Source organism: Lipophrys pholis (genome assembly GCF_963383615.2).
Source record: "Lipophrys pholis genome assembly, chromosome: 22".
Classification (NCBI taxonomy): Eukaryota; Metazoa; Chordata; class Actinopteri; order Blenniiformes; family Blenniidae; genus Lipophrys; species Lipophrys pholis.
The window spans coordinates 7,747,918-7,775,146 of NC_137644.1; the positions used below are offsets into that span (position 1 = coordinate 7,747,918).

A 27,229-nucleotide genomic window follows, 5' to 3' on the forward strand; every position below is an offset into this window, starting at 1 on the left:
TGCATCTGAGCGCGAGCTTTTAACAATATTCTTTTATTTTTATTTTTTGGAGAAAATCCCAAAAAAATTAAGGTAATTATAAGATGTGTTTTATTTCAAATAACAGACTTTTCTTTAAAAAAAAAAAAAAGCTATAATATCTGTGTATTAAAAGACCGAACAGAATATTTTGTGCTGCATCACCATGGCAAATATATTGATATATGTACATTTAAGAACCAATCTACATTTCTAAAGGTGGAAGTAGTTGTTTTTTTTTATATTAAGAAACCAATTTGTGTGCTCATTCTTTCAATGTATACATCAATAACAATGAAAACTCTTAAATCTTCAACCCACAATAAAAATAAAGCAGCTTTAAAGTGAAGGGCTGTTCAAGTTGTTAATCTTATGAACTTGTATTTTTTCTTTATCTCCTACAGTGCAAAATAAGATAATGAACTATAGAAGATAAAACCAGTAAGAGGATTAATGGACATTTTACATAAACTACGGGTGAGCCTTTTTTTATAAACAAACACTAGTGGAAACAAAATGGCATTTAATGTGTTAAAATCTTTGTGGAATTGGTTTTTTGTGTTCCTGACTAAAGTTGTAAAAAAGAACGACTTAAATAAAAGCCCGTGGAAAATATTCTATTTTTATTTATATGTGAGAAACAAAAATATGTATGAGAGTCTGGAAAGGCTTGTTGCTCTGTCCAGTCTTACCGGAGAGGTGCTACTTTAAAATAAGCTTATATAGTTATTGTTTTTTAATGACTAATACAATATTACAATACTGTCCGCTGCTTTTGCTCATAGAATTTTTTACCCCAACTCTAAAGAGCAAACTTTTGGGGAGCATATTTAATTCAAAATCTTTTATTTTCAACATCTAGTAAAAGTAAATTAAGCAATTCTCATTAAATGTGTACTAGATGTTTCATGACGTTAAATGCACTGGTCCAATGAGGAAGCTAAATAATGCAAGGCCTGCTGGAGTTTGACCTTTACTGCAGCAAGAGGAAGCAGCTTTGTGCTGACCCCTCACTGTCCTTGGGCTGTTGGCGTGTAGATTTAGTTTCTGCTATTGTGGTATGTATTTTGCCTTTTTCTGGCATGGCGGTGCGCAGTGACTAAACAAACCCAAAAATCGCAAGCATCAGTTTCAGAATTCAAAAACAATTTTATATTTGAATTTGTCACATTTCGTTCAGTATCCAATCCTCGACCAAACTGGGGCAACATTCACACTCCCATCACAGAATGAGAAATGACCTTTCTCGTGTTCATAAGACCACATATACAGAATGTTGTTGTTTTTTAATAATATTCAAAAGAAAAAAAGTTCAGTGCTTCCGGACTTCACAGAGAGTGAACAGGTTTGTAAGCACACACACACACACACAAAGTTATTAGATTTGTCATGACACAAACTCTTAGGTATCTGTTTCATGTGTAGTGATTTCTTAAATACTTGGCGTAGGAACGACCGGGTGGCTATTGTGCAAACTCACAGGAAAAGATACTTCATTAACTTCTCCGATATGATCAGCGGGTCCAGAGGCTGCAATATCTTCATTTTCCAGTCCAGGTGGAGTCCTCTTCAAGGGTCACAAGCTGCCGCTGAAGGAATCTAAATCCCACAATATCACAGCAGAAAGCCTGTAGAATAGTTTTTCACGTCACATTGTCTTTGATTCAGTCGTTTAAAAGGTCAAGAAGGACCTGCATAGGCCACTGCGACGGTCTTCATCGTGTCCTGAACTTCTCGGACGTATGGACCCAAAACACAAACAGGGATTTCCTTCAGGCTTAATGTTCTGCTACTTCCTAGATGTTTTGAATGGCTTTCATGATGATCCTAATCTGGAGCTCTGTGGTTCAGGTCTTACATTTCTAGCCTTCTGTTCTACTTCAGATAAGATATGGGGTGTCGTTGTAGGAGGCAACGTGGTGGAGTCGGTTCGGTGTTATTGATTGAGATGAGTGCTTCCAGCATCCGTTCAGGACTGGATTTCATCGCGTGCCACTGACCCCGGCGGCGGCACCGCCCCGGTTGAGGTTGCGGCTGAGCTGAGGGAAGTGTACCGTGGGTGTTCTGGACGTCGGGCCGTACAGGCCGAGGTTTCTGGCCGCGGCCGATTTCCTGGGCTGCTTCACGCAGGGAAACGGAGAGAATATCTGCTGCTTGGGAGCGGAGGCGGCCGACGACAGTGCAGGAGTGGACGGAGAAGACGGGATGTGACATTTCAATGAGGAGGAGATGGAGGAGAGTGACGGGGTAGAGGGTGAGCAGGTTTTGTAAAAGGTCGAAGAAGCAGGAGGGAGAGAACACAAGCTGTTGGCTGATGAGGAGGACGGGAGGCGGCAGGTGGAGTTCGGTGTTGGGGAGGAAGAGCAAGACGGGCCGGGAGAGGTTGATGGAGGAACGGGGGAGGGGGGTGGACTCTGGGAGGAAGAGGAAGAGGAGGGGATGGAGCTGGAGGAGGGTATGGCAGTAGAGTGAATTTCAGAGCCGGTGTTTTTGTCTGAATCTGAGCACTCAGACGTTTTGTGCCGGCTTGAGGACGGCGGTGGAGGAAGAAGAGGGACGGGTGGTGCAGGTTCACATTCGGGGGATTTGGGTTGTGTGTCTGTGATGGAGCTCTCGGGGAAGGCTACGTCTGATTCGAGATCCAGAGACTCCAGCTGCACCACCACCTCTGCTTCCTTCATCATGTCGGACTCTTCACACACTGACGGATCTGTGCTTCCATCTCCTGATTCCTCGGTCACCTCCTTCTGATCCACATCTTCCTCAACCTTCCTCTCTTCTTCTTCTTTCTCCATGCTGACAGATTCTCCTTCCTCTTCCTCCTCCTCATCATCTTCCCTGTCTTCCGAACCCCCAAATCCCAGCTGTGCCCGGGCCCTGGCGATGTTCCTCCGATGCTGCCGGACGTGAGCGCGCCACGGTGACCCCGCGCCGCCGCAGCTCACCGGGGAGCCGCTGCTGTTTGAGGGCAGCGAGCCGCGGCGCTGCCTGGCCGGGGAGCCCTGATCCTGGTGCAGAGAGGCGGGCCGCCCCCCCGGGAGCATGGACATGGGTCGGCCACCTCGAGGACCTCCAGGCGGTTTCCGACCAAGGAGGAGGTGGTTGATCACCGAACTGGAAGGGTTGAGTTGGGAGGGCAGGACGCGGGTGGCAGGACACTTGTCTGGAGGGAAGGTGAAGGGGCGAGGGCGCAGACACAAAGACACATTAGAGACAGGACTCGTAACAGACGCTACATTTTGTAGAGATTTAAAGAGGAAATGTGGATGAATTTGCATTTTCTACGACTTCATGGTGCTTCGTTTACTGAAAAAACTACCTTGTCAGCAAATTATCAGCTCACAATCAATCCTACAATCAACTTTGCAAGATGGTAATACTGCTGCTGCTGCTGGCTAAGGCTCCGTTTACACCTCTTCACGGGAAAACACCAAAGCTTCGTTGCGTTTCTGGTTCCCATTTACATGACAACGGTGCTCAGAGCCATTAAAAGCGCAACTTTCTGAAACCCCTACTGCATGCGCGCCACGTTCCGTAGTAAATAGTGCTTCTGCACATGCTCAGGAGAAGGACAATAACAATGGCAGCCTTCAGAGTATCATGAGTCCCTATTCTCCTGGAACTTGGTAGTTTTATAGTCGACCGTCACTGTAATTTTTGCTGTTTGCTGCTTTGTATGAATGCAACTGAAATAAAACTGACTGACGAACCAATAACAATCCAACTTCCTCATCTGTCCACACGAATGTCCGTGTTCTCCAATTGTTGATCTCTGTAGCACATTGTTCCGTGTGCATGTGAGGTTTCATCACAAAAACCAACATGTGTTTTCACTTACAACATGTAAACGGAACCTTGATCAAGTAGTAAAACTCCACACAATGTTATTGATGCCGTCAGATATTCCTTTGTCAACATGAGCGACAAATGTGTTTCTTCTGAAAATGAAGAACAAAAAATCCTACATGGTGTCTTACGTGTAGTCTTGTTTATACTATCCGAGAGGTTGATGAGGACCTGGTTAATCAACTCCAACATGCTTGACATAATAGATTCAAGCAAGTGTTTTGTTTTTTTAAAGCATTTTCTTCGTCTCAATAACTTCACCTCCTGCTTTTCACATCTTTGCTAAAGGAAAAGATATGACGCCAGTTTGTCATCTGCTATCCTTCATCAGTAGGAACCTGGTTCATACAATGACACAAACAACATATCCTAGAAAAGGAGTATGTAATATGTGAATAGTTTTTGTTGTATGTGCAAATGCATCCCAAAATGCAAGAAAAAATGTATATATCTCCCAAAAGAGTTTGGTAAATAAAGTTTGCTGCATGAACATTCACATTTTGGAAGAGGAGAAATAGAATGTGAATTACTGTACGCAAGTAATTTACTCAAACTGTAGCCTCTTCATGGACTAATCAGTCATCGCTATTATCCTCCACCAGAGGGCGCACATGGCCTCCAGTCAATGAGACACTCAATTCCTCACATATTGATATGAAGTTTCCAGAATTTTAGCCTTTCTATAATGTTAGTACATAAACAGGGCTTTATAAAAGCTGATTACTGTGGTTGGGAGTGTGTTTTCATGATTACTGTATGCACAGATGGGTTTTTCTTGCTGAAGGGGGAAAAACATCAAATCACACTGTAACACAAGCCTGGGGGCAGCAGCTGCACCAGGAGACAGAATGAGAGCTTGTTAATGGATGTTAGTCACAGATTTGTGGCCCAAATCAGAGAAAACCTCAACATGCAATGAAGGAAACAAGAATAATATGAAAACAATTGGAGACACATGTCAGTCCAGCACATTTTGTTGAATAAAATGGATTAAAAATAGAAGGTAATTTGATATTATCATGATTGCAAAATTGCTGCAACTCTAATTTCTTGAATACAAGTGAAATACATTAAAATACATCATTTATGCATTTAACAGACTTATGTCTCCATACGAGTCAATTCAGATGACTTCTTCATGTTAACTGAGCTGAAAACACCTGCAAGAGGAAAAGAAAACTCCAGTTACACAATCATTTGCCCCGAAATTGCCTCCAAAATGCCAGCTGCGGTCCCAAGCCCAACAAAGGTACAGTGTCTGTGGCCGTTCTCCCAAATTAAAATTAGCTGGATGTACCTTTCAGAGCATAGCAAGCAAGAAATAAAATTAAAAAATCCCAGGTTTAGTTAATCTTGTCAGCAGTTGTAGTTATACAGCCTGTACAGGATTCGACATTACAGAGTGGATTTCCAATGACTTTTCTATCCTAATTGATTAACAAAAGGTCATTTTGTTCAAATAAATGACATTTATATGTTGCTAAATCCTAATTTTAAATGACAAAAAGCAAAGATGTGATTGGGTTTTAACATGCAATCATTGTTTCCAAAGAATCATCAAAGACCCCCAACGAAAGCCCCAGATCAGCAGGTTTTTCCACACGGGTACCGTTATCGTGCGGCTCGGTGGACTTGGTGTGTTTGCGGGAAACCTCCTGAAGGATTCCAGCACTTGTGGGGATTTCGGCTCCGAGTCCTACGAGTCACAGAGCATCATGAAATAACCCACTTCCTGTTGGCTCCACTTCAGTCACTGTGCCGTGAGCTCGGTTATCATCCCTAATTCATGTGTGTCTCCTCAGAAAACACAGTTGCAGATTGAATGTTTCGAGAGAACTTGTATTCGTCACGGAACTCGTTATAATTCAGGCCACCCACCTGTGTGTATGTAGAGTTGCATAGCCTGTTGCTGCTGCCGCCTCTTGATGCGAGCGTATTGCTTCTTCAGGGCGTAGATGTCGGTGCTCATCCTCTCCATCATCATGCTGTTGATGGCCGCCTGATGCTCTGCTCTAGCGCCCCCTGTACCTCCTGCTCCTCCTCCCGTGCTCCCGCCGGCTCCCACCGCTCCCGGACTCAGCTCGCCGATGTTCCTCTGCTCGCCTCGCTGGTCTGGATGGAAGAGAACGAGCACAAAACCACAAACGTTTCAATGAGTGAGCGCAGAAACGACAGCTATGATTGTGTTGTTCGAGTCACTAAAACAGAAGACAAAAATTACAGTGAAAATCTCTCCTTTTAAAAGTAGGAAAATGCAAAATACACAAATCAGACAAAATCCAGTGAATGTTTTCTTACTTATATGCGCATAGATTTCTGTTTTAATCAAAATCAGGCAACAACTAAAGACAAATTTTTTGTCAATCTTAAATATTTTTTGTAAAATTTTGTTTTTCCTTTGTCATTTTAATTATCTTCATATTGTTTTTTTTATATAATTTTTTTCCCCCCACTCAGTCCTCTTAGAGGTTGTAATATTGTAATTGTAAGAATCACTGTCAAAGCATTACAGGCTCTTTTCTTGTCATCTCTGTATTTGTCTCGTCTTATCAGCTCAAATATCTGTGAAGCACATTGAATGCATTAAAGGTGACGTATGCAAATACAGTTTGAAAATATAGATCAACTGGACAGAGATTTTTCTCCTTTCTTTTTTTTTTAAAGAGGCTAAACGATGCTCTCAGGTCCTTCTTAAATCTTTTCAGAGTGCCATGGCTCCAGCTTCCGATGTTTTAATGTTGGTCTGAGTGGCTGAAGGAGGAGGAAGCAGGGATTTGTCTGGAGGAAACAGATCAGACTGTTTGGACTTGGAGCCAAATTGAGGGCAGATCGTGAAGATTTGGGGCAGTCTGGAGCCACTTGGCTGAGGACTTTATGCTTCTTAACGCTGCCACAGAGAGAGAGTGTGAGTTTGATCCCCATCGACACTTAACTGGCAGAGGGAACGGGAACTAATCATATCAAATTTATTATTGCACTATTATGGCGTTTTTGCACCAATTTGAAAAGAGTAGCGATAGAAAAAATTCTTCAAACTTTCATAAGTAAGATTAATTTGATGAATTCCAGTTTCTCTGTAGTAACAAGAATAACGGTGGATCAACACGCCTGAAAAGATCTAATGCAACTCATTTAATAGGAAGAAACTAAATTTAATTCTCTCATTATAATAAAATGCTTAACATTAGAGATTTGTTACCTTGAAATGAACAATGTAATAAAGTCACTTTGAGTCATTTCTCAGTCTAATGTGCTTAAAATGACCGTTATCCTGCAGTTGATTTAGGAAAAATAAGAATAGAATTTGTGCAGACCTTTGAGGTGTTTCTGGTATCTCTGCAGCTCGGGGGCCAGTAAACCGCCCAGGGGCCCCAAACAGCCGAGAGCCGTCACCACAGAATCTTCATCATCCATGTCGGCATCGTCATCACTCTCCCAACCGCCCAGACCACCACTGAAGGAGGGAAATACAAAACCACACACAAACATGGCTTCTTCTCTTCTCTTCTTTTTTTTTTTACTTTTTTGTAGAGCGAGATTTCTGTGTGCAGGGTGAGCTTTACCTTCCGTTGGACTTCACCGAGGTAGGGAACGGAGTGATGTTGTAGGTGTACTTCTCTCTTAACTCGGCCAGCTGGGGGAAGGGAAACACCGCCATGGAGTAGACCTCCTGACCGGGCCGGACCAGAGCGGAGAGGAGAGTGAAAACCCAAAAGTTCCGAAGCGGAAGGAGTTCAGGAGACACGCCGCGTTACCTGCATGAGCTCGGTGGAGTCGATGAGGCTGTGCTCCAGCATCTCCTGCGTGAGGCAGCCCATCGTGCTGTAGAACTCGTCTGCAGTCTGACAGTACTCGATCCTCCTGGACACAGAGAGACGGTTAGAAACACCAAACACACACGTCATTTAGCTTATCCACTATTCATTACTTCGGTTTTTAATCTAACCTATAAACAAAAACCAAGGGAATTTGTGTTTTCGTTATTTTTTGCAGAAACATTTTCCACAGTAATTGGAAAAAAACAACTTTTTTTTACTTGCCATATATGTAAAGAGCATGCATTTGTAGGATGAGCAGCTGAGCGAATTATGTGGTTTCAATGGAAACTTTCCACAAATTGTGATAACAACACTTGTTTGGTGGTTTTTGCTGGATTGGACGTTTGAAGCCTAAAGAAATGTACGTCTTAGTACATAACACACAATGCCATCCACAAATGTGATCTTACAGTGAATAAGTACAAGATCAGGAGCGCTTCAAATCATTGCAACCACATTTGTTCGTTTTATTTTGATTAAAAAGAATAAAGTACTATCATTTTGAGAATACGTTTGAAATGATATTCCTTATGCATAAATGTGACTCTTTGAATTCAATATAAGACAAATTTTGGACTTCGATGTGGCCTCTAAACACAAACCTAAAGATGAGAATTATCAACATGATCATATTGTGACGAGCAGTTCTTGGGGCAGTGCAGCCAGCACAGGTCACAGATTTGGCTAAATTTTGCATCAACCCTGATGGAATCACATTAAAACCTTCTCCAGAAACACTTACTCTCCCAGACGCTCCCAGATGGCCAGAGCGACCCGAAACAGAACCTCGGACCCCTCAAAGAAGACCGAGTCCCAGATCTTCAGCACGATGGGGGCCGGCAGGCAGGTGGCGAACATGGTCAGAAACCACTGCATGGTGAACACGTTGGTCAGAGGAGGCTCGTAGCTGCCTGCGGATTAAACACAGAATTTTATAGCCGTGCTCACTTCTACATCAGCAGATTTAACAATTTGGAGGAGTGCGATGTGGACGGAGGAGAAAGGAAAGTGCACCTCCAGCTTCCCGGTTGGCTGCTTTCTGGAGGTGGTGGAGGTGCTGCGACAGTCTGGGAAGCTTCAGGCGCAGCAGGTCTCTGAACACGGCCATGTCCACTGAACACACACACACACACACACACACACACACACACACACACACACACACACACACACACACACACACAGGTCAGAGGACCAACCAGACTAAACTGTGTGGAGGTTGCATGTTCTCCCTGTGCCTGTTGGCTTTTCACAAATATGTTAAATATGTTACGACTGAAGCAAATGCGCAGCAGCGTTTAAGAAAAGTGGTGTTTTCCCCACGTTTCCACGGCGATAGACCCGTTTCAAAAACTTTAATTTTCAGTAGCACCGAGCACCACTGTTGTGTAAATGATTACCCAACATGCAACGGGAGTATTTTATTGTTACTTTGGCACAAACTACTCAGTTGATCTTTATTCAAGTCATTTGAAGTTGCTTTTACTTCATTTACAGGTTGGTTTTCTTTTATTTCACCTTCTCCATTATTTTTAATGCTGTATTTATTTAATCTAATCCTAGTTTAGAATTAGCTGTGTTGTTTTGTGTGGATGAAAACACCCTTTCACTCAGATTCATCATTTTCTTCTCCATACTGAAGACATCGAAACAATAGAAACTAGATTATATAGTCAAAAACAGAGGGTTAAACATGCAAAATATATTTTAGAAACGGTCAGAAATTTTTTATAAACCCCCCAAATTATTAGTTTAGTCCATTAATGTGGTCTTTTTCAAAATAGAAATTTGGCTTTTGTAGTCAAATCCAGGGCTGAATCTGACGCAGTGTGAAATTCTTTTTTTTTTACTAGTTTTTCCTTTTCATTTGTCTTTACCTGACAGAGCACGCAAGTTGTTGGCAAAATAACTGTCAGGCAGGACTTTGTCGATCAGGTAGATCATCACCTGAAAACAGAAAAGTTGAAGAAAAGAAAAGAAGATGAGCCTTTCCATGTCCACGCAGAAAATGTTAACTTTGCCGTTTTGCGATGATTTTCAGATCATGTGACTTTTAAAAAGCTTCACCTTGAGTGCGTCGCTCTCACTGCCCTCTGTCACTTCCAGTATGAGTGCGGCCAACACGTTGAAGCCTTGGCAGTAACCGACGCTTTTGTTCCAGCGAGCATACGCAAGAAGCACCCTCTTCAGCACCACCCGGTCCTGCTCCCCCTCCTGGCCGCTGTATGAACTGCAGCCCGTTCGGTGCAGATCCTGAAGCCACAGAATGACCCCCATTAATCTTTATTTCTTCACTAATCAGCGCAATAACTGGATGAATCCGTTATCTTTTGATGGAAATGGATGCAGCTGGCATAAAAAGAGAGGGGGAGGCAATAACACAGTCAGCAAGAGGACGACGATTAGACTTTGTCCTGTTGACAGAAGCAGCCACTCTGAGTCACTGAGTCAAGGAAGAGAGCCGCGGCGTCACACAGTCATCCTGTTCGCTGACGCACACTCAAACACAAACAGTATTTATCTCTCGTGCCAGCTTCAGCAGCCTATCCGGCTGACTGTGGGTGAAAGGCAGAGTTCACCCTGAACAGGTCAGCGGTTCTTCATAAGACTGACTCAGGACACACATCTTCAAACACGGAGCAAGTTTACAATCATCAAAATAACACTGTTATCACTCATTAAAGGTATTGTCACTATGAGTGGTTATGATTGTTGATCATTTATACATCTTAGTTGGTTAATGTTAATGTATTCTCTTATTTTTCCCCAAAGTTGCCAGCCTGAATCCAAACCAGGACTGCTTTTCTGTGAGCCAGCAGTGCAAACCACTAGACCACTGTGCCACATCCTCAACCAAACACAGCTGCTATCTCTTCCATCAACCACTTTCAAAATAAAATACTGTGCTTATATCCAATAGGCTTTCATGTAATCAAGAATAATAACCCTCATAATGACAAATTTCTTTCACAGATAACATAAAACCAATAATGAAGGATATTATTGCTTTTAGCTTTTATTGAGTCGTTTCTTAATATACATCACTGTAAACACGACTTTCTTTTGAGATGGAGTGACACCGTTTTGTTTGTTTCTATGTTTCTCTTTCTGCTGCTCTCTTTCCAATTTCTATTTTCAATTAAAATTTTGCTCTGGACATTTTTTTTATTCCTCCGTCAGTCAAATATCATAGTGATGGAGGTTATTCCTGTGGTACAGCAACAACTTCCTGTGGTCATATAGTGACATGTAGTAGTCCCAGATAGTATTTACCAGGATATTATTTGATGTGTATGTTCCTCCCTAATATAAGTCGCATGACCAGTGCAACAACAACAACAATAAAAAGTGTCACTTATAATTCAGAAAATAGGGTAATTAGGATTGCCGCCTCACAGCATGTGAAGTTTGAAGCTCTCCCGGTGTCTGTTGTTTTTCTCTTGAGACTCCAGCTTCCTCCCACAAAACAAAAACATGCTCCATAGCTTAACTTGGACTAAACAAATAACTTTAAAACTTATTTTTTAAAAAAACAAATGTGTGTGAAAGACTGCTGAACCCTGCTGAGGCCTGGAAACTAAACAATACTGATGCGTAAAGACACAAACGATCTTAAAATGAGTTTGTCTCCTCTCCGGTTCTCCCGATGTGAAGCAGCAGTGGGGTTACCTTCACGATCTGGATGCCGAGGGAGTCGTCGTCTGGGTTGCTTCGCTCATTAAAGGCAAAGCGAAGCGTCTTGTCCCAGTCGATGGAGATGCTGTGGAGGTACTGGTCTGCCAGTGTCAGCCAAACCTGCACAAAAAAAAAATAAAAAATCAGCGATACCGTCAAAGAAAACAGATTTGAAAAACAAATCTCACTCAATGTCCTCAAGGTTTTCCCCTCATCCTGGCATTACAACAGCTTTTAGCATTTTATGTATATTTACTTACACTTTTATCTACTGATTAGATTGGCGTCTTTCCTTCATGTATCCAGTATGTCTGTATGGTACATGACTTTGCCTTGAATTGCCCCTCAGACAAATAAAGTGATGGAAGTGGAAATATCAACACGGAGCACATTAGAAAACCAGGCCCAACTAAAGGATACTAAAGTAATGAAAAGAGTACATTTCAAATCTAACTGGGAACGTAACTCTACTACCTTTGGAACAATAAACTGCAATCAACTTTTAATTTTCAGAATCTTGCACAAGACTGGATAAATGCAAATTTCACTCAGATATTGGACATTTTCAATATTCATACATTTAATACATTGATGCAAAATTAAAGAGTGCTTAAGAAAAGCAATAACAAACCACACGCCATTAACCAGATTTCAATAAATCATGTGGCTCTATATACCAATGGCTTTTCAGTTTGCAGTACTAAAGTACTACATTTATAAAGAATTGTAATCTAAAGACTAAGGCTCCACCTACACTACAATGTTTCAACTGGAAAGGCATCGTTTTTGCGTTTTTCTTTCAGAAAAGTTTCACGTTTACAAGGCAACGATTTAAAAAACGATGTCCGTTTATACCGAAACTGCAAAAATAAATTTCATGTTGGGCCACTAGTGGGTGCTGTTTGTCGTTTTTGTCATGAAACCACAAACACATGGCCAAAGAACAATATGCTCTAAACATTAAGAAGGGAAGTTGCACGAGCTGATTACAACGTCACAAACCCTCTTCCTCCACTCCTTTGGGATCCCTGTAGGAAGTCTTGCCACAGCTTTGAGAGCATCATACCACTGTTAGGAAGAAAGAGCAAGCAGTTACAACCACCAGCAAATCAACAGTGTGAGTAACTCAAACACTGAATATCAACATGTTTTAGGAGGCGTTCATCGCTCATCGCTCACCTGCTGGAATCCATTCTTTCCCAGTGAAGGTTCAATGGTAAACTTGAGCCTCGTGTCAACTCCTGCAGTCACAACAGAAACACTTGGTCAGAGTCTTCAAACACATTTTGTTTTGTCGTGGAACATCGGCGCACACATTCATCCGAGATAGGATTTCATGTTTGGATTGGGTGGTAATTAGTTTGTATAAAGATAGGAGTAAAAACTTGGGTTGAGCATCTGTTTAATTTGAGCTTTTTTGCACACTTAGGACAATAACAGAGATTTTCATGGTGTCTTAACACGAATACACGATATAAGATCCAATTTTACATTGAAGCTGGCTAAATGATTTATTATTGTGCAGGATACCAAGTTTTGAATAAAATATAATTTTTAAATGTGAATACACACATCAGGTTTCCCTCGAAGCAAATTAACTTGATATTTTACTAATAATATGTTGTTGGATAAACAGTGCAAATCCTTGGAATAGCTGAAAAGACACAAAGTACAGATAATTACTGCTGTGTTTTCACAAATCAGAAAGTTAATACTCGTGTTTTCTTTATGCATCTTTGTATCCTCAGTATTTTAATACACGGAGTATACTTAACAGTCTGTCGTGTCAAACTACCTACAACAACTTTATTCTCCATTGTTTACTTTTGGCAGATTTGTAAATTAAATAGTTGACACTAAATATCTCAAACTTCAGGATTATAAGAAAAAGATTGTGTATATTAGATCCACAAACAGCATAAAATAGATCAACTTAAGGTAATAAAATACCAAGAGGGCTTGAAGAAAGAATCATCAAATATAATGAAATATTATCAAAACATGTCTGAAAGATTGTGAACATCCCGAAAACTAAAAAATATGGGATTAAAATATAGCTCGTCTCAACAAAAAGCAAAGCGTTTGACAGTTAAACAGCCAACACACTTCACTGCTCCATCAGAAAGATCTTAGAAATGCATCATTTGCTTGAAATCTCAACAAGCAGTCATTTGCTTTATGTTAAACTATCGGGGAAAACGCGAGGTTTTCAGCTGTGGTTTGGGGTGGTTTCTGGATTTGGTCGCTGTCCATTCGCTCGCAGTGCTGAATTAATCTTCCCTCTGTGAAAACCGTGTAAAACCCTCTGCACGCACGCAGAAAACGCCTTTAAAAGGAAAATTAAGGCAGTGGGCTAAAACCTCGTCCCGGAAATTAAACGTTGCTGTGCTGCTAAGAGGGAAGGTCCTGACACGTCTCGGCTGCGGGCCAAACAGCTCCGTCTGCGGCCGTTTCTGCTCCCGTCCCCCGGTCATCATCGTGCGCTTTTACGCACGGCGGCTCATCGAAGTAACGAACTTAGTCATCGACAGAAACAAAAAAGGGAACCGATTAACCTGCATGCCCACATTCCGCCTCTGTCGGTTTGCTTTCCGCCATTCTGTGCGTTTTCCTCTCGGAGCTTCAGTAGGATTAACGCGGAAAAACCCTCCTACTTCCCGGTCACAGATTAGAGGCGCAGCACTCACAGGACGCGTGCGCCACAGACACATATTGTTCCAGCTTTGTTTGTTCATATGTTGTTCGTTATAAGACCTTGACGGGAACAGCACGTGAGAAGTAGCCGATTTGGGGGCCGATTTTAGTTCATTTACACGATTTTCTGTTGATTAAATGAACTCTGTCCGGATTAAACTGTAAAGATTGATCATGTACTGTTGCAAAGTACCTCAAAGGTCATTGAGTTCAGGGTAACTAACCAAAATACTGCTAAAGAGGACTTATGGAGCACATTATGTATCCTGCCAAGCTTTTTTTTTATTTATTCATTACTAAATCATTTCCACTAAAAAGCAGTTTCTCTCTGCACATCTAAGCAGATTAATGGTTTCTGAAAATGTAATCGGAGTGCCTCATCAATTCTCTTCTGAGTGACCTTTAGGCTTTGAAATCTCCACGAAAAATTGTTTCATTAGGTTTTGTAAATTTTGTGTGAAAGCTATTTCGGAAACAAATCATGGCAGTGACTTTCCAAGAAAACGTCCAGGAAATTGTTACCGCTTTTCTTATAAATTGAGGGTGGAGAAAGTATCAGGCAGCTAAAATAAAAGGCTAAAAGTATTAGACTATATAATCAGGGATTTATTAGTTCACAGATGTTCTGGACATATGAGGAGCAAAAAAGTAAATGTTACTGAACTAACTTGTTCAAGGTATATTCTTTTAGTCAATGAATCGTTAATCACAATCACCCATTCACAAACCAAATCACACTCACCAATGTGTGTGTGTGTGAGACTGTTGTGGCTCTCTGGCCTCCTAAAGTTCCACCAAATTCTACCCGAATAAACATTGCATCTTATTTTCATCTATTTACACACCATAGACATTTTCAAAATGATTTTTATCTCTTGGGGGGAAAAAGTCATTAAAAAAGGTACAATAACTAAAACAGTAAAATGACTAGAATTTTCAAAAAAGGAGAAAGAAAAAGGCAGAAAATAAAAAAGACTCCTCCCTGTAAAGAGAGTTTGATGTGTTTTGGTTCATTACATTCTTTCTGTGCTTATTAGTCACAATTAAGCCTTCTACATAGTGATATTTACCATTACCTATTACATTTTTATCCAGTCTATTTTTTCTGTGAGGAGCAATGCTTCCTCACAGGATTCCATTATACTCTGAAATGCTGGAAAAGAGGGATGACACTGCGAAAATTGGGTACAAAAACAACTGAAAGTGTAATAAAGTCTTTACCATCATAAATTGTAATTGAAACGTTATAAATAAGATGGTTTGTGTACATGTTTCAAAACTACCCAGGAAACTTCACAAGCTGTGTAAGCTTCATTTTCAAAAGGCTGAACATGTTTTGTGGCTCCAGTTCAACTTGATTTGGTGGAAAATCTTTTGGTCATGAAGGCTGCAGACCCCTGGCTTAGATTACATAAGAATCTGGAACAGACATTAAAAAGATTAAAGCCCAAATCTTTACATCCTTAAAGACGGCAGCAATGAAATCACATGAGATTTTGATTGCGCTGAGAGAAAACTGAGACGAGCTGTAAGAACTGCATGGAGACATTGGAAAGTTTTTTTAGCCAACAACCTAACTGATGCATATGGAGAAACCACAGCGAAACCTGAGAACTCCTCCGGTCCATTATCAGATTGATGAGACTCAACCTGCAGCCATCGATTGAAGTGCTGCTAAAGTAAGCTGGGAACTTCTGGGAAATGAGCTCAGTCGATCTCAGTGTGCAAAATAGACTTCCTCCGGGGGGCGATAGAGAGCTTCAGAGGGGGGCAGGGGAATGCTTTTTCCCTCAAACATGATATTTTTGGGTATACTGTGTATAAAAAAAAATACACAAAGCTTAAACAAAGGAATGTAAATAATAACAAAAAACAAACAAGAGCATAGTATCATGCTGGGTTAAAAGCTAATGAATAAAGGGGTTATGTGGGCAGACAGAGCGCGTTTTGATGAGCAACCACAGCTAAAATGGAATAATTGAACCATTTCAACTGATTTCAGATACATGCAGCTGCAGCACAGGATCAAAACACTGTTACTACATGCTGCTGCTGGAAGTACCAAGGTATAACTGGAAGTCCGGAGCCGACAGAGCCTTTCCAGTTGCTGCCCATATGTTAAAGAACAAGCTGCCACTGTAAACCAGACAAGCCCCTTCACTGTTCATTTCTGAAACTAATCTTAAAACCCATTTTTATTCATTGTTTTTTTAAAACTGACGTTTTTACTGTTGTCATTTTACTGTTTTTATAATTTGCATTGCTTTACATTTTGCTTCTATTTCTTTTTTTAAATAAAGTTGATTCGTTTAAGAAAGAAAAAAATCTTTAAGAGCTTTGCAGGTGCATAACATGCAGTTCATTTTCAATTAAAAAAAAATGTTAGATGTCATTTTAATGACATCCGCAGGTTATGCAGCTGTGTGCAGGTCCTGTGATTGAAAATGGGCTTTAGAATTAACATCACCTGGCTCTCAGGTTGCAGGGGAGTAAACATCACCTGCGTGGCTCTATGAGGTGCAGAGCAGCAAACATCACCTGCAGAGCAGCAAACATCACCTGCGTGGCTCTATGAGGTGCAGAGCAGCCAGTGAGCGCACTGTTAAACATCACCTGGCTCTAAAGTGCAGAGCAACCGGGGAGCACTCCTCGATATCCCGTTGCGCTTCTTGAGGACGTTGCTGATGATGTTACCGACCCCTCCCGATCCCTGCTGCCGCTGCTTGGCCCCCGCCCTCGGCCTCCGGCCGGCGGCGGACAGCCGCTCCTGCCTCATCCCGGAATCAGCGCTTCCGATCGGCTCGATCAGCTCATCGCCTCCGCTCCTTCTTTTATCGCTTTAATGGAGAGCGACGAAGCATGGAGAGACACCGAGTCTCCTCAGAGATCCACCCCAAAAAAGGTTTGAAGTGATGTTACAGATCTTTTCTTGCCCAAATTATACCTTCCAATTATTGTTCAGCGCTGCGCAAAAACCTTCCAGGAGGCTGGAGCAAAGCGCGGCCTGGAGAAAAACGAAAAAATCCTAAGACGCGTCAGAAATAGACCTGCAGAGGAGGAAGCGAAGGGTTTTTCTCCTGTAAGAGCTGCTGATGCTGCTGCACACCTCCTCATCCTCCTCCGGTGTGGCGTCACCGGGAGGAGGCGCCAGTATGGAGGCTGCGGGAGGACGCAGCACGTGGGGAGGAGGAGGAGAATGAGGTAATGGTGAAGGGCGGGGAAGGGGGGGGGGCTTTAAAATCTAGATGATAATCATATCGTTTAGAGAATGAGTATGTGCAGCAAATTTAATCTGCACCTTTCAAATTGTGTTAGTCTGGCCTCATACATTTATAATAACTTTAACTAGGAAATATATACACAGGTTTGGGTGAAACACAAGAGCTGAGGTGCGACGGGATGGGATGTGATTTGGAACAATGAAGCCGACACCTCTAAGTTTTTTGTTTCGGTGGCTCTCAGTTAACTTGTCATAGTTCGAAGAAGAAATAAATATTCTTTCGTCAAAATGTGCCACTGCAACTGTGCACATAACACACAGCCATCTTAAATGTTTTTTCTGCACATGCTCAGTAGATGGACTATAGAAAGAATGTTTTCTCTGTCATGACTCCCAGTCCACATTCTCCTGGACTTGGTAGTTTAATAGTCGACAGTCACCGTAATAACAGTTCAACTTGGTCGTCTGTCCACTAGAATGTCCGTGTTCTTCCCACGGTTAATGTTTGTGGCGTATTTTTCCCTGTGCGCATGTGTAAGGTTTCATTACAGAAAAACAACAACAGCACCAACTAGTGGCCCTGCATCAGAATATCGTCATATTCAGCGTTTCTGCCGTTGCCGCGTAAAAGAGAAACATTTCTGAAACAAAAATGCAAAAACGATGCATTTTGACTTGCAAGTTATACAAACCTAGAACTAAAAGTTACATTTAAAATAAAAAACACCAACAGTTTTCTACCATCCTCATCGTTGCCAAACAGCAGGACGAAACATGGGAAACACCGAGACGTTTGAATCCATAACCCGATGACTGGACTGTTTGGAGAGAGTCTGAATCACCCTGTGCAAACAGCCGTAATGACCATAATGCTTCACAATAAACCACCGTGTATCTGGAGGTTTTTATTTTATAGGCAGCGCTAATAACTCTGATGTGTTTTCTACCGTGAAGCTCTTCTAAAATCTCGAGACCTGCTGATATGCTTGAGTCACGCTCTGAATAAATCAAGACAAAACTTTTCAAATGTAATCATCAGGAGATTGAAAATGCTGTGGGGGGGGGGGGGGGGGGGGGGGGGGGGGATCATATTAAAATGAAGTCTATAATCTTTCCCCGGAAAAAAAAAATGCTCCATCATATTAAGAGGATTTTAAAAAAAGGAATCAAGCTCTTATTTTAGTCTTTGAGTTATTATGGAAATGTGCAACAGTGATTTTTAAAATCATATTTGTATTGTCTGCATTCATGACCTTTGACAGAGCTTTGTAACAACCACTAATGTAATAATTCTGACCTTTTGCAATAAGCCCAGAATGTAAGAACTTCTATTAGGTTATTACATGATTGAAATAACATTAAAAAGAAAATCCATTCAAAATGTAATAACTGCATCTAATGATGTAATAATATATAAACAAGGTGTGGTTTCTTGGAAATCAAAGCTTTTCTTGTAGTTTGCTTGACAAAAATCGGACTAGTGGAAGGGATAGTCGACATAAGGAAGCAAAAAACCAAAAAGTTTACCATTTCATTACATTATTGGGAAGTGATTATAGGCTTTATTGCATTCAGAATAGCCACTTATTCCATTATTAGTAGCTATAGTACTTTGCAATGGCACTCACTTTTCCCACATAAGGCCCGTGGGCAAAAGTTGAACCGCAAGAGGTTCCAATTCGGCCAAACCACCAAGAAATCCTAAACATTTAAAAGAAAACAGATTTCTTTTTTTTTTTTTTTTTTTTTAAACCTATTTTTTAGGAGTAGTGACACGACACAACACTGAGACCCGAGCTGAGATGTTCTTGATTCTGCTATGAAAGCGAGCTTCTTTGTTGCTATTAAACGAGCCTTAGTTTGACATTTCACTGTTTTTAACGGCAGAAAGTTTTATTAAAATTGGCTTTATGTCGAGATTTTAGTAATATTCTGCAGCAATTGTTTGGTGTTTGCGGAAATACAGGCATTTTCATTATGTAAATGCTGCGCCACAACAAAGAGAAACTTTAAAGTTCAAATTGAAAGGTTATTATGGCAATATCTTTTTCTTTTTTTTAATAATTATTAATTTTAATTATGGCAATATCTTATGGTCCAGTCCACTCAAGATGAAATTGGGCTGAATGTGGCTGCTGAATTTAAGTGTGATTGCCACCAACGCTCTAAACGGTATATAAGTTTAGTTTTTGTGTCGTAAAAATGTGAATATTTGGAAAATCAAAGATTAGTAGAAATTCCCTTTTGAGTAACATTTTCAATTAACCGGATTCGAAACTCAGATTTCATGCGAGTCAGACACCAAAACCACACAATCTTGTTGTGAACCGTTTGATTTGAATACCAAGTTTTCCTCCTAAATTCACACTGGCCGGATCCGGTTTTATCGTTATTGGCTCAAACATGAATCTTACGTCGTTTTTGCGAGACGGCCTGCAGACACGCTGTGATAATGTCGTAGTTCTTCTGCAGCTTGTGGATGAGGCGGTCTCGTCTCCTTAGCTGACGCAGCAGCTTGGCCGACTGCAGGCCGGAGCGATGCTTCACCTCATGGACGATGGAGAGCAGCTCCTCCGGGGCTGCAAACACACACACACACACACACAAACGTCACGCGTTTTAAAGTAGGGCTGCACAATACATTACAAATGTATCACCGTGCACAATACTCCAGCACACTAAATTCAAAATGTGCAATTAAGTCACAAAAATTGTGTGATTTGTTTGCCAGCCCTAATGAGTTCAGACCTGCTGGCCACAGAGCAAGAAATAAAGGAAAAATGACCCAAAACAACAAATCTACAAGCTGCTCCACTTCCAACGCTGCTGGCAGGTGGAGGAAATATAATCTAAATTTACACACCAAAAAAATCCAGTCATAGTTGATGTAAGTTAGAGACAAGAGATACAACTCCGTTATTTGTACAAAAAATAAATAAATAAATAAATCATAAAAAACATTAAAGTCATCTACTGTAATCACATTATTAATGAAACATTACAGCTCATCACATGTTTAAAAGGAGTCATATGATGCAAAATTCACTTTCTAATGGTTTTCCTACAGTAATAATCATCTCCGTTCCTGGAATGACGCCACAGAAGCGGACAGTTTTTAAAAAGTGTGTTGCTCCAACGAGCCAATCAGAACTCAAACCCTATGTAGTGTCATCGGGGGTTTAGCCAATCCCAATCAAGGTAGGCTCCTCCCTTTGACCCTCCCACAATTAGGCAGCTCTGTTCTGGCACATGGCACCACGAGGCAAAGTGGGCGGAGCCAGTCCAGCTCACACAGACACAGCAGATTCTGAATGCAGCTCAATATTCAAACGGATGAAAATCAAGGAAAAGCTGGATTTGGGGAAATAAACTTTGAATACAACGTTTTGACCAACGAGACCATGTGAAAGAGTGAAAAGGGTCATACCATACAGCTTTTCAACAAACTGTGTAGCACCAGTGTGATGTTAAGTGTTGTAAATAGAGACAAGACTCACTCATCCTTTGTTAATTTTGTCCTGATGATCAATTATTGACACTGAGAAATTCATTTTTTTCTACATCAAAGTTAGCAAGCAACTGAATCACAAAAAAGCTGAAAAATCATAAGATAAGATATCCCTTTATTTATCTCGCATGTGGAGAAATTTGCTGTGGTACAGCAGGATAGTACAGAGAAAGAAGCACACATAGCAGGAACTAAAAAAAGCAGATAAAAATACAATATAATAGAAACAATATGCACACGGTGCCTATAAGTGTGGACATGTACAGAATATGGGGGTGGATGTATTTTACATAGTAAATACGTTCTTATAGATTATTGTTGTTATTGCACCACTTCTTGCCCAGTTGGAGTGGAGTGATATTGTCCGGTGGTGGTGTGCAGTGGTCTACTGGGAGCAGGCTTGGTTGAAGAGTCTGACTGCAGCAGGGAGGAAGGACCGGCGGTATCTCTCCTTCAGACACCGCGGGTGGAGAAGCCTGTCACTGAAGGAGCTGCCCAGTGATGTGACGGTACCATGTAGGGGGTGGGAGACAGTCTCCATCAGGGATGAAAGCTTCTTCAACATCCTCCTGTCTCCCACCACCTCCACAGGGTCCAGGGGGCAGCCCAGGACAGAGCTGGCCTTCCTCACCAGTTTGTTCATTATTAATGCAGTCTAAATAATAATAAAACATCACAACACAGGGAAAAAAAAGGTAATTTGATATGATGCAATTTAAATAAATGTGTGCCAAGTGATTTAAGGCTATTTTAAGTAACTGAAAGTAGACTTTTTGTCAAACATCTTTCTTAGATAAGGACATTTAAATACGGGAAATTAATCAGATTGAATTATGTTGTAGTATGAAAACACTGCATTTCCTTTAAAAGAGATTAAAACACATGTTAAAGATAACCGATTAAATCCCCATATGTGTTGTTGCGTTGCTGCAAAAAGCCAGAGAGATAAAGTGCTATCTAATATATGTGAAAATGACTTTTCTCTCGAGTTGGGAGAAGTCTGACCTTCACATCAGTACCCTGATCATAATGGTTAATATGGATTAACTCAAAAACGACCACATCATAAGGCAGCTTAATTACAAACCCAAGCTTGAATGCACTTAATCTAGGAAATATCAGAATAAACCAGCCAAACACAACAAAAAGAAAAACTAAATTCAGGAAGAGAAAATGTGGCTCCTGGTTATGTAAAGTCCAAACTAACATAACAAACACTGCATTAGACGCAGGAGGCCTCCAAGCCTGGACTTGAACCAGGGATTTCTGGCTGTGCCGACGGTGCAAACCACTAGCCCACAACCGGTGTGTTTGTCGTCGTCAAAACTGTGACACACAAATTTAAAGTCCTCGGCCTGGATTCACATGTGACGCCTGTTCCTCCGACAGTCACAATGTCACTCATCAGTCGGCTTTCTGAGCTGCAGGCGAAGAGGAAACAGCAAAACGGAACACTCCCAAGGAGACACACAATCTGCCTCCATTCAGGGAAATACAAACACTAAAAACCTGATTTCAGCTCAACAACACACACACACACACACACATACACCGGAATAAGAAATCAAATTACTGCTAGAGTCTATAAAAGTTTTTTTAATTTTCTTTAAGCTGCCCCGATTGCAAAAACGTTGTGCCATGTCTAATGTGAGTTTAACATTCTCATAAACTTGTATGTTGATCACAACAGAACAAAAAGATCATTTTGCAAGGTAAAATTAAGACGGGCTCATTTTCTATTTGTGTGGAATCCGAGCTCATCTCTGTGAAACCCTCTTCTGGCATTGTTGGACCTGACCAGTAAAATTAGAGCATAAAAACCACTGAATACTAGCAATTTCAAAGTTTCCCCCCGCCCCCATTTTTTTTAAATACATAATCTCTTGGCATTTTTACCTCAAATTTGAAGTGTGGTGAAGATTAAACAAACTCAAGGACATTGTATTTTTGTTCCGTTCTCACAAGACAAACGGCCCGCAGTCGCCTTGTCGACAGTGAGGAGTTTAGAAAGTGACGATAATGATCACCTCCACTTCCTGGAATTCCTCTGAGCCATGTCATCGAGGTGAGAGCTGACCTCTTAAAGTTACCATCAATGCAGTTTCACAAAGCCTAGCCACAGCCCGTCCAGCTTTCTCCTGCAGAAAGAGAGGGTCGGTATCTGGCGGCTGTTCTTTGGGGGCTTTATCGGCGCGGTTTCCTCTTCCTCTGCATTGTTTAACTCGTAACGAGGCTCTCGCGTGCGGAGGGCAAACACCGACCGACCTGCCCTGCCGTGTTGACTTTAGGATCCTCTTTAACAGGGCGACATGCTCGGCGACGCTCCAGGGAAACACCGTGCGGAGGCCTGAACCAGCCGCCGAGCTCTGCACGCCGGCTCAACAAAACAGCAGCTTCTTCTTCTTCTATCTGATTTCGGTGAAACTTTCCAGAAAGACCAGCTACAAATCAAGATAACTGAGGCACATTCCTTCTCAGCACATCTGTGAATGAACTCCCCTCCTGCGTGGTGTTTTCACCTCCAGCAGTCTTACAGATTGATCACATGTCAATAGACTGAAGTGCGACACATCGTTTCCAGGCACTGTGTACTCACGCTTGAATAAAATAGCAAACAAAAAAAAAATCCTTAAATATTGAGAGCGGTTGGGTCAAAGGTCGAGTTCACGAAAAGGTCAAACAGGTATTTTGGTCATAATGCGCTCAGTTTTAATCCAATTGATGTCGAACCAACGACAGTTTGTTCAGTTTTCAATTCTCCGACACGCCACATGATGCAGTGACATAATTCCTCTGGTTAGCGGTTGGGAGTCACATGGAAATTGTTAAATGTGTGTACATCCGTGTCAAACAGCGACAACATGAAGCAACTCAAACGACCACGACAAACGATGGAAGGACTGGTGGTAGTGTGGTGGATCAAATAACCCTGTCATCCATTGGTTTCCATGGTGACAAATGTGGTGTTGGCAAAGGTATGGACTCTACCGAGTGCCCGTTCCAGTTTAATAATATTGTTTAGGATGCCAAAGTACCCAAACCAGAGGCATTAATTCAAATATGCAGCCTGCAGACGCATGTGAAGGTCCGATCTGCCCCATGGGACTGAAAAAAACGTTCAACTTTAACTTTTGGATCAAAGTTAATCCTTTCAAAATGTGTTTAGTCGTTTCACTAAAAGTATCAGAACTAGTGTGGAGGATTTTAAATACAAACACACAGATATCATGAGGAAGGAGAATTGAAAGGCTTATCCCAATATTAGCTTGGAGAGAAACTCTGGGTTATAAGAAAAACAAAAACAACCAAAAACAAAAAGAACCTGAAAATCAAGTCAGGTAATTTGAAAAGCAATAAAATGTCAATTGTTTTTCTTTAAAAATGGAAACCTTTTCAGGTTTTGTGATGTATTTTTTTAATTAAATACCAACTGTTCTATAATTCCCATTACACAAACAGAAAATGAGGTTTTACGCCATCATTCCACTGGTACAGCCCTTCAGATTGAGCTTTGTCCAGTTAACCAAAGTGAGATTGACGCCCGAGTCCTAACCAATCACAAAGGAAGAAATGTTCTAAATTCAATAAAACACTGTCTTTCTGGTGTTTGAGTGGGTTTTATCCTAATTTCAAAGTAAAATGTTTGATTCTCTGAGAAGTGTCAAACTGTCTGAGAAACTAAACACCAAACTGAACTTTACTTCATATGAATGTGGCAATAAGGATTCGGTCACGTGATAGCAGATCTCACACCTTGAAACAAATAGGATTTGATATAGATCACAAGCTCTTTGTGCTACTCCCGCTCTGTCAACACTGGTGGAGGAAGCGTAAAGGTCTGAGAAGTCTCTTGTTCAGGTATCGTCGCTCTGAACAGGCGGATCACATCACAGTGACTCTTTCACACTGGAAATGTAAGTTGACAACTGCACATTGTTTATTGTGTTGTTGACCATCAATGCAATGTTTAATCACTGGATATGTTAATGTCTGAATCCCTTTGTTTTGGCGCGACCAGATAAAATTCTTCTTTGCTTGGCAACTACATGAAAGTATACTTATACTAATCCATTAAAAACTTACAATTCCTTAGAATGAGGAAATGTTTAGTTTGTCCAATGAGGAGACCAAAGTTTAAATATTTTTCTGTATACAGTATTTTGTTTTTCTGCTTCTTTTTCACCTGTTTGTGCTGCTGCAACAAATGAAATTCCCCGTTGTGGGATGAATAAACTATAATCTCATCAGAAGGTTGCAGGTTCAGGTCCCCATCTCCCCCTGGACAAAAGACAAATTGTCTTTGAGGAAGACACTGAACCCCAAATACTTCCCATTGGATGGAATGAGCACCTTGCCTGGCAGCTGCCACCATTGGGGTGTGTGTGTGTGTGTGTGTGTGTGTGTGTGTGTGTGTGTGTGTGTGTGTGTGTGTGTGTGTGTGTGTGTGTGTGTGTGTGTTCAATATTGTAAAGCACTTTGGGGGCTGCTGAATCAATGGAACTGAAATAAATTTTTCATTTATGCAGGGATGTAAATGAAAGGGGAAAGCTCTGAAGGCTTTATATGTCTGCTTTAAGTGTCAAATAATGAAATAAATAATTCTGACAATGAGCCAAACTTTCAGAACAGATGTCCCTCCACAGGCCAGCATCCCTCACCTTTCTGGGCCAGGTAGTTCATCTGGTGCCTCCTGGTGTGCTTCTCCTGGAGCTCCTGCAGGAAGCTGGATCCTGAGTTACTGCGACCCAGGAAGGCATCGGACCCGGACGCCTCGGTGGAGCTGTCCCAGCTGTCCACGATCCTCCGGCCGCCGCCGCTGTATGTCTCGTAGAGCTCCACCAGCAGGCAGTCCACGATGGAGGTCCTCGCAGCCTTCAGTCCGTCCTCTAGTAAGTCCTCCGCGTCGCTGTCAGAGTCCGCGTCGGTCCTCCAGGAGCCGGGCGTCTCCGCGGCGGGCTCACCGGGGACCTCCGGCCCTCCTAGAGGCTGTGACGCGGGGTGAGAGGGAGACCCTCCGGGGCCGGTCCACGGTTGGAAGTCCCCCTGCAGGGACTCCGCCGAGTGGACGAACACTCCGCTGTCCTCCGCGGAGCATATGTCAACTTCCAGAAGTTCAGTCCCGTTCAGCTTCACCTCCGCCGCCATGCTTCCCCCAACGGCAATGCGCCAGGTAAACTTCACGGTAGTTGAATTACTTTAACTTGTCATTTTTCAGGCAACAATATTCAATTTGAAAAGTTTTGTTTTTTGAGCGATTGGGAAGAGGATGGAGTTCCTGGAGCGCTCCATTCCTCACCTCAGGAAGGTGGAAACCCGCCGGACAGCTTGACTTTCCTTCCTTAATGTTACGGACAGGAGTTCACCTCCCCCCCTTCCAGGACGACACAATGGTCCGGTCCACTGTGCTGAACTTCCAAACGGCTGCCAAAGTTTAATACAGGTTGCGCGACAGGTGCGGCAGGGTGGACCAATCAGAGGGCAGCCGAAAGTGTATGCACCAATCAGCGTTGAGCTGTGCCACGGAAGGCTTTACGACGCGGTCCCATTGAGAAGAAGAGTTTATGATGGACAGGACGTATTTAAAAACCCGCAAACAGGATCCTACCAAAACACGGGAAGTGTAATTATGCTGAACAAATAATGAACAGTGTTGGCAATTTCAAAGCTTGTTAAAATATTTATTCCTCAGATTTAAATGTTGTTTAAATTTAAATTGTTCACATATCAATCCATCTTCTATAATGTTTATATCATGTTCAGGGTAGCAGTGTGCTGGAGCCACAGATAATTATGGGTGAGGGCAGGATACATGTGTACAGGGTCACCAATTAACCAAACATGTATGTTTTGGGACTGTGGGAGGAAACCAGAGTATCAGAAGGAAACCCACGCACACGGGGAGAACACACAAACTCCACTCAGAAATTCCCATTCAGTATTTAAACCCTTCTAATTATGAGGTGAGCACTAGCCACTGTTTCAAAACTGTATTATTTTTATTGTTATGTTTTTAACTTCATCCTGAACACACACGTGAGTGATTGTGTTCTATATTTTAAATTTAGAATACAAATCAAGTCAGGACATACACTGGTGAGAAAAAAAACAAACAGATTTGTATCTTTGAAATGTCTGTTTCTTGCTTATCCACATATTTTTAAGTAGTAGTAGTAGTTGTTATTTGTATATATATCCTTAATATTGTTTTTGTTTTTATTGGATTTCTGTAACAGTTTACACAAACCTGAGTTCAACGCCTTCACACTAACAAATACTATTAAAAATACAAAACAAACTGGTTCTATGTTTAAATATACCGTATATACATAATGTCATTATAATAGTGCTTTTCTAAGTAGAAATATAAAGTTGTCGTACAACGTTCAAGCCACCAGGTGTCACTGTTGACTTACTTATTGTACACCGAACGGCATCAAGTGTATTTACGGT

General features: G+C 41.6%; 1 protein-coding gene across 1 annotated transcript; it reads right to left on the reverse strand.

The window, feature by feature from the left end:
• Positions 1-1,150: 1,150 nt before the first annotated feature.
• On the reverse strand, positions 1,151-17,178 carry tbc1d30 (TBC1 domain family, member 30). Its single transcript, XM_080492303.1, has 13 exons — positions 16,665-17,178; positions 12,537-12,598; positions 12,360-12,425; positions 11,352-11,477; positions 9,750-9,935; positions 9,560-9,629; positions 8,697-8,795; positions 8,425-8,593; positions 7,620-7,725; positions 7,428-7,534; positions 7,179-7,318; positions 5,743-5,976; positions 1,151-3,181 (listed from the first exon to the last, which is right to left on the reverse strand). Exons 1-13 carry the CDS (start codon positions 16,825-16,827, stop codon positions 2,001-2,003), a joined length of 2,709 nt encoding a protein of 902 aa, XP_080348429.1. The 5' UTR covers positions 16,828-17,178; the 3' UTR covers positions 1,151-2,000.
• Positions 17,179-27,229: the final 10,051 nt, after the last annotated feature.

Coding starts and splice junctions, on each gene's coding strand:
- tbc1d30 (XM_080492303.1), bottom strand. CDS start 16,827: ATGAGGCAGGAGCGGCTGTCCGCCGCCGGCCGGAGGCCGAGGGCGGGG. Junction 7,726..8,424: donor ATCTGGGAGCGTCTGGGAGA/GTAAGTGTTTCT, acceptor CTCTGTGTCCAG/GAGGATCGAGTACTGTCAGA. Junction 3,182..5,742: donor GCAACTCTACATACACACAG/GTGGGTGGCCTG, acceptor CCTTCCCTCCAG/ACAAGTGTCCTGCCACCCGC.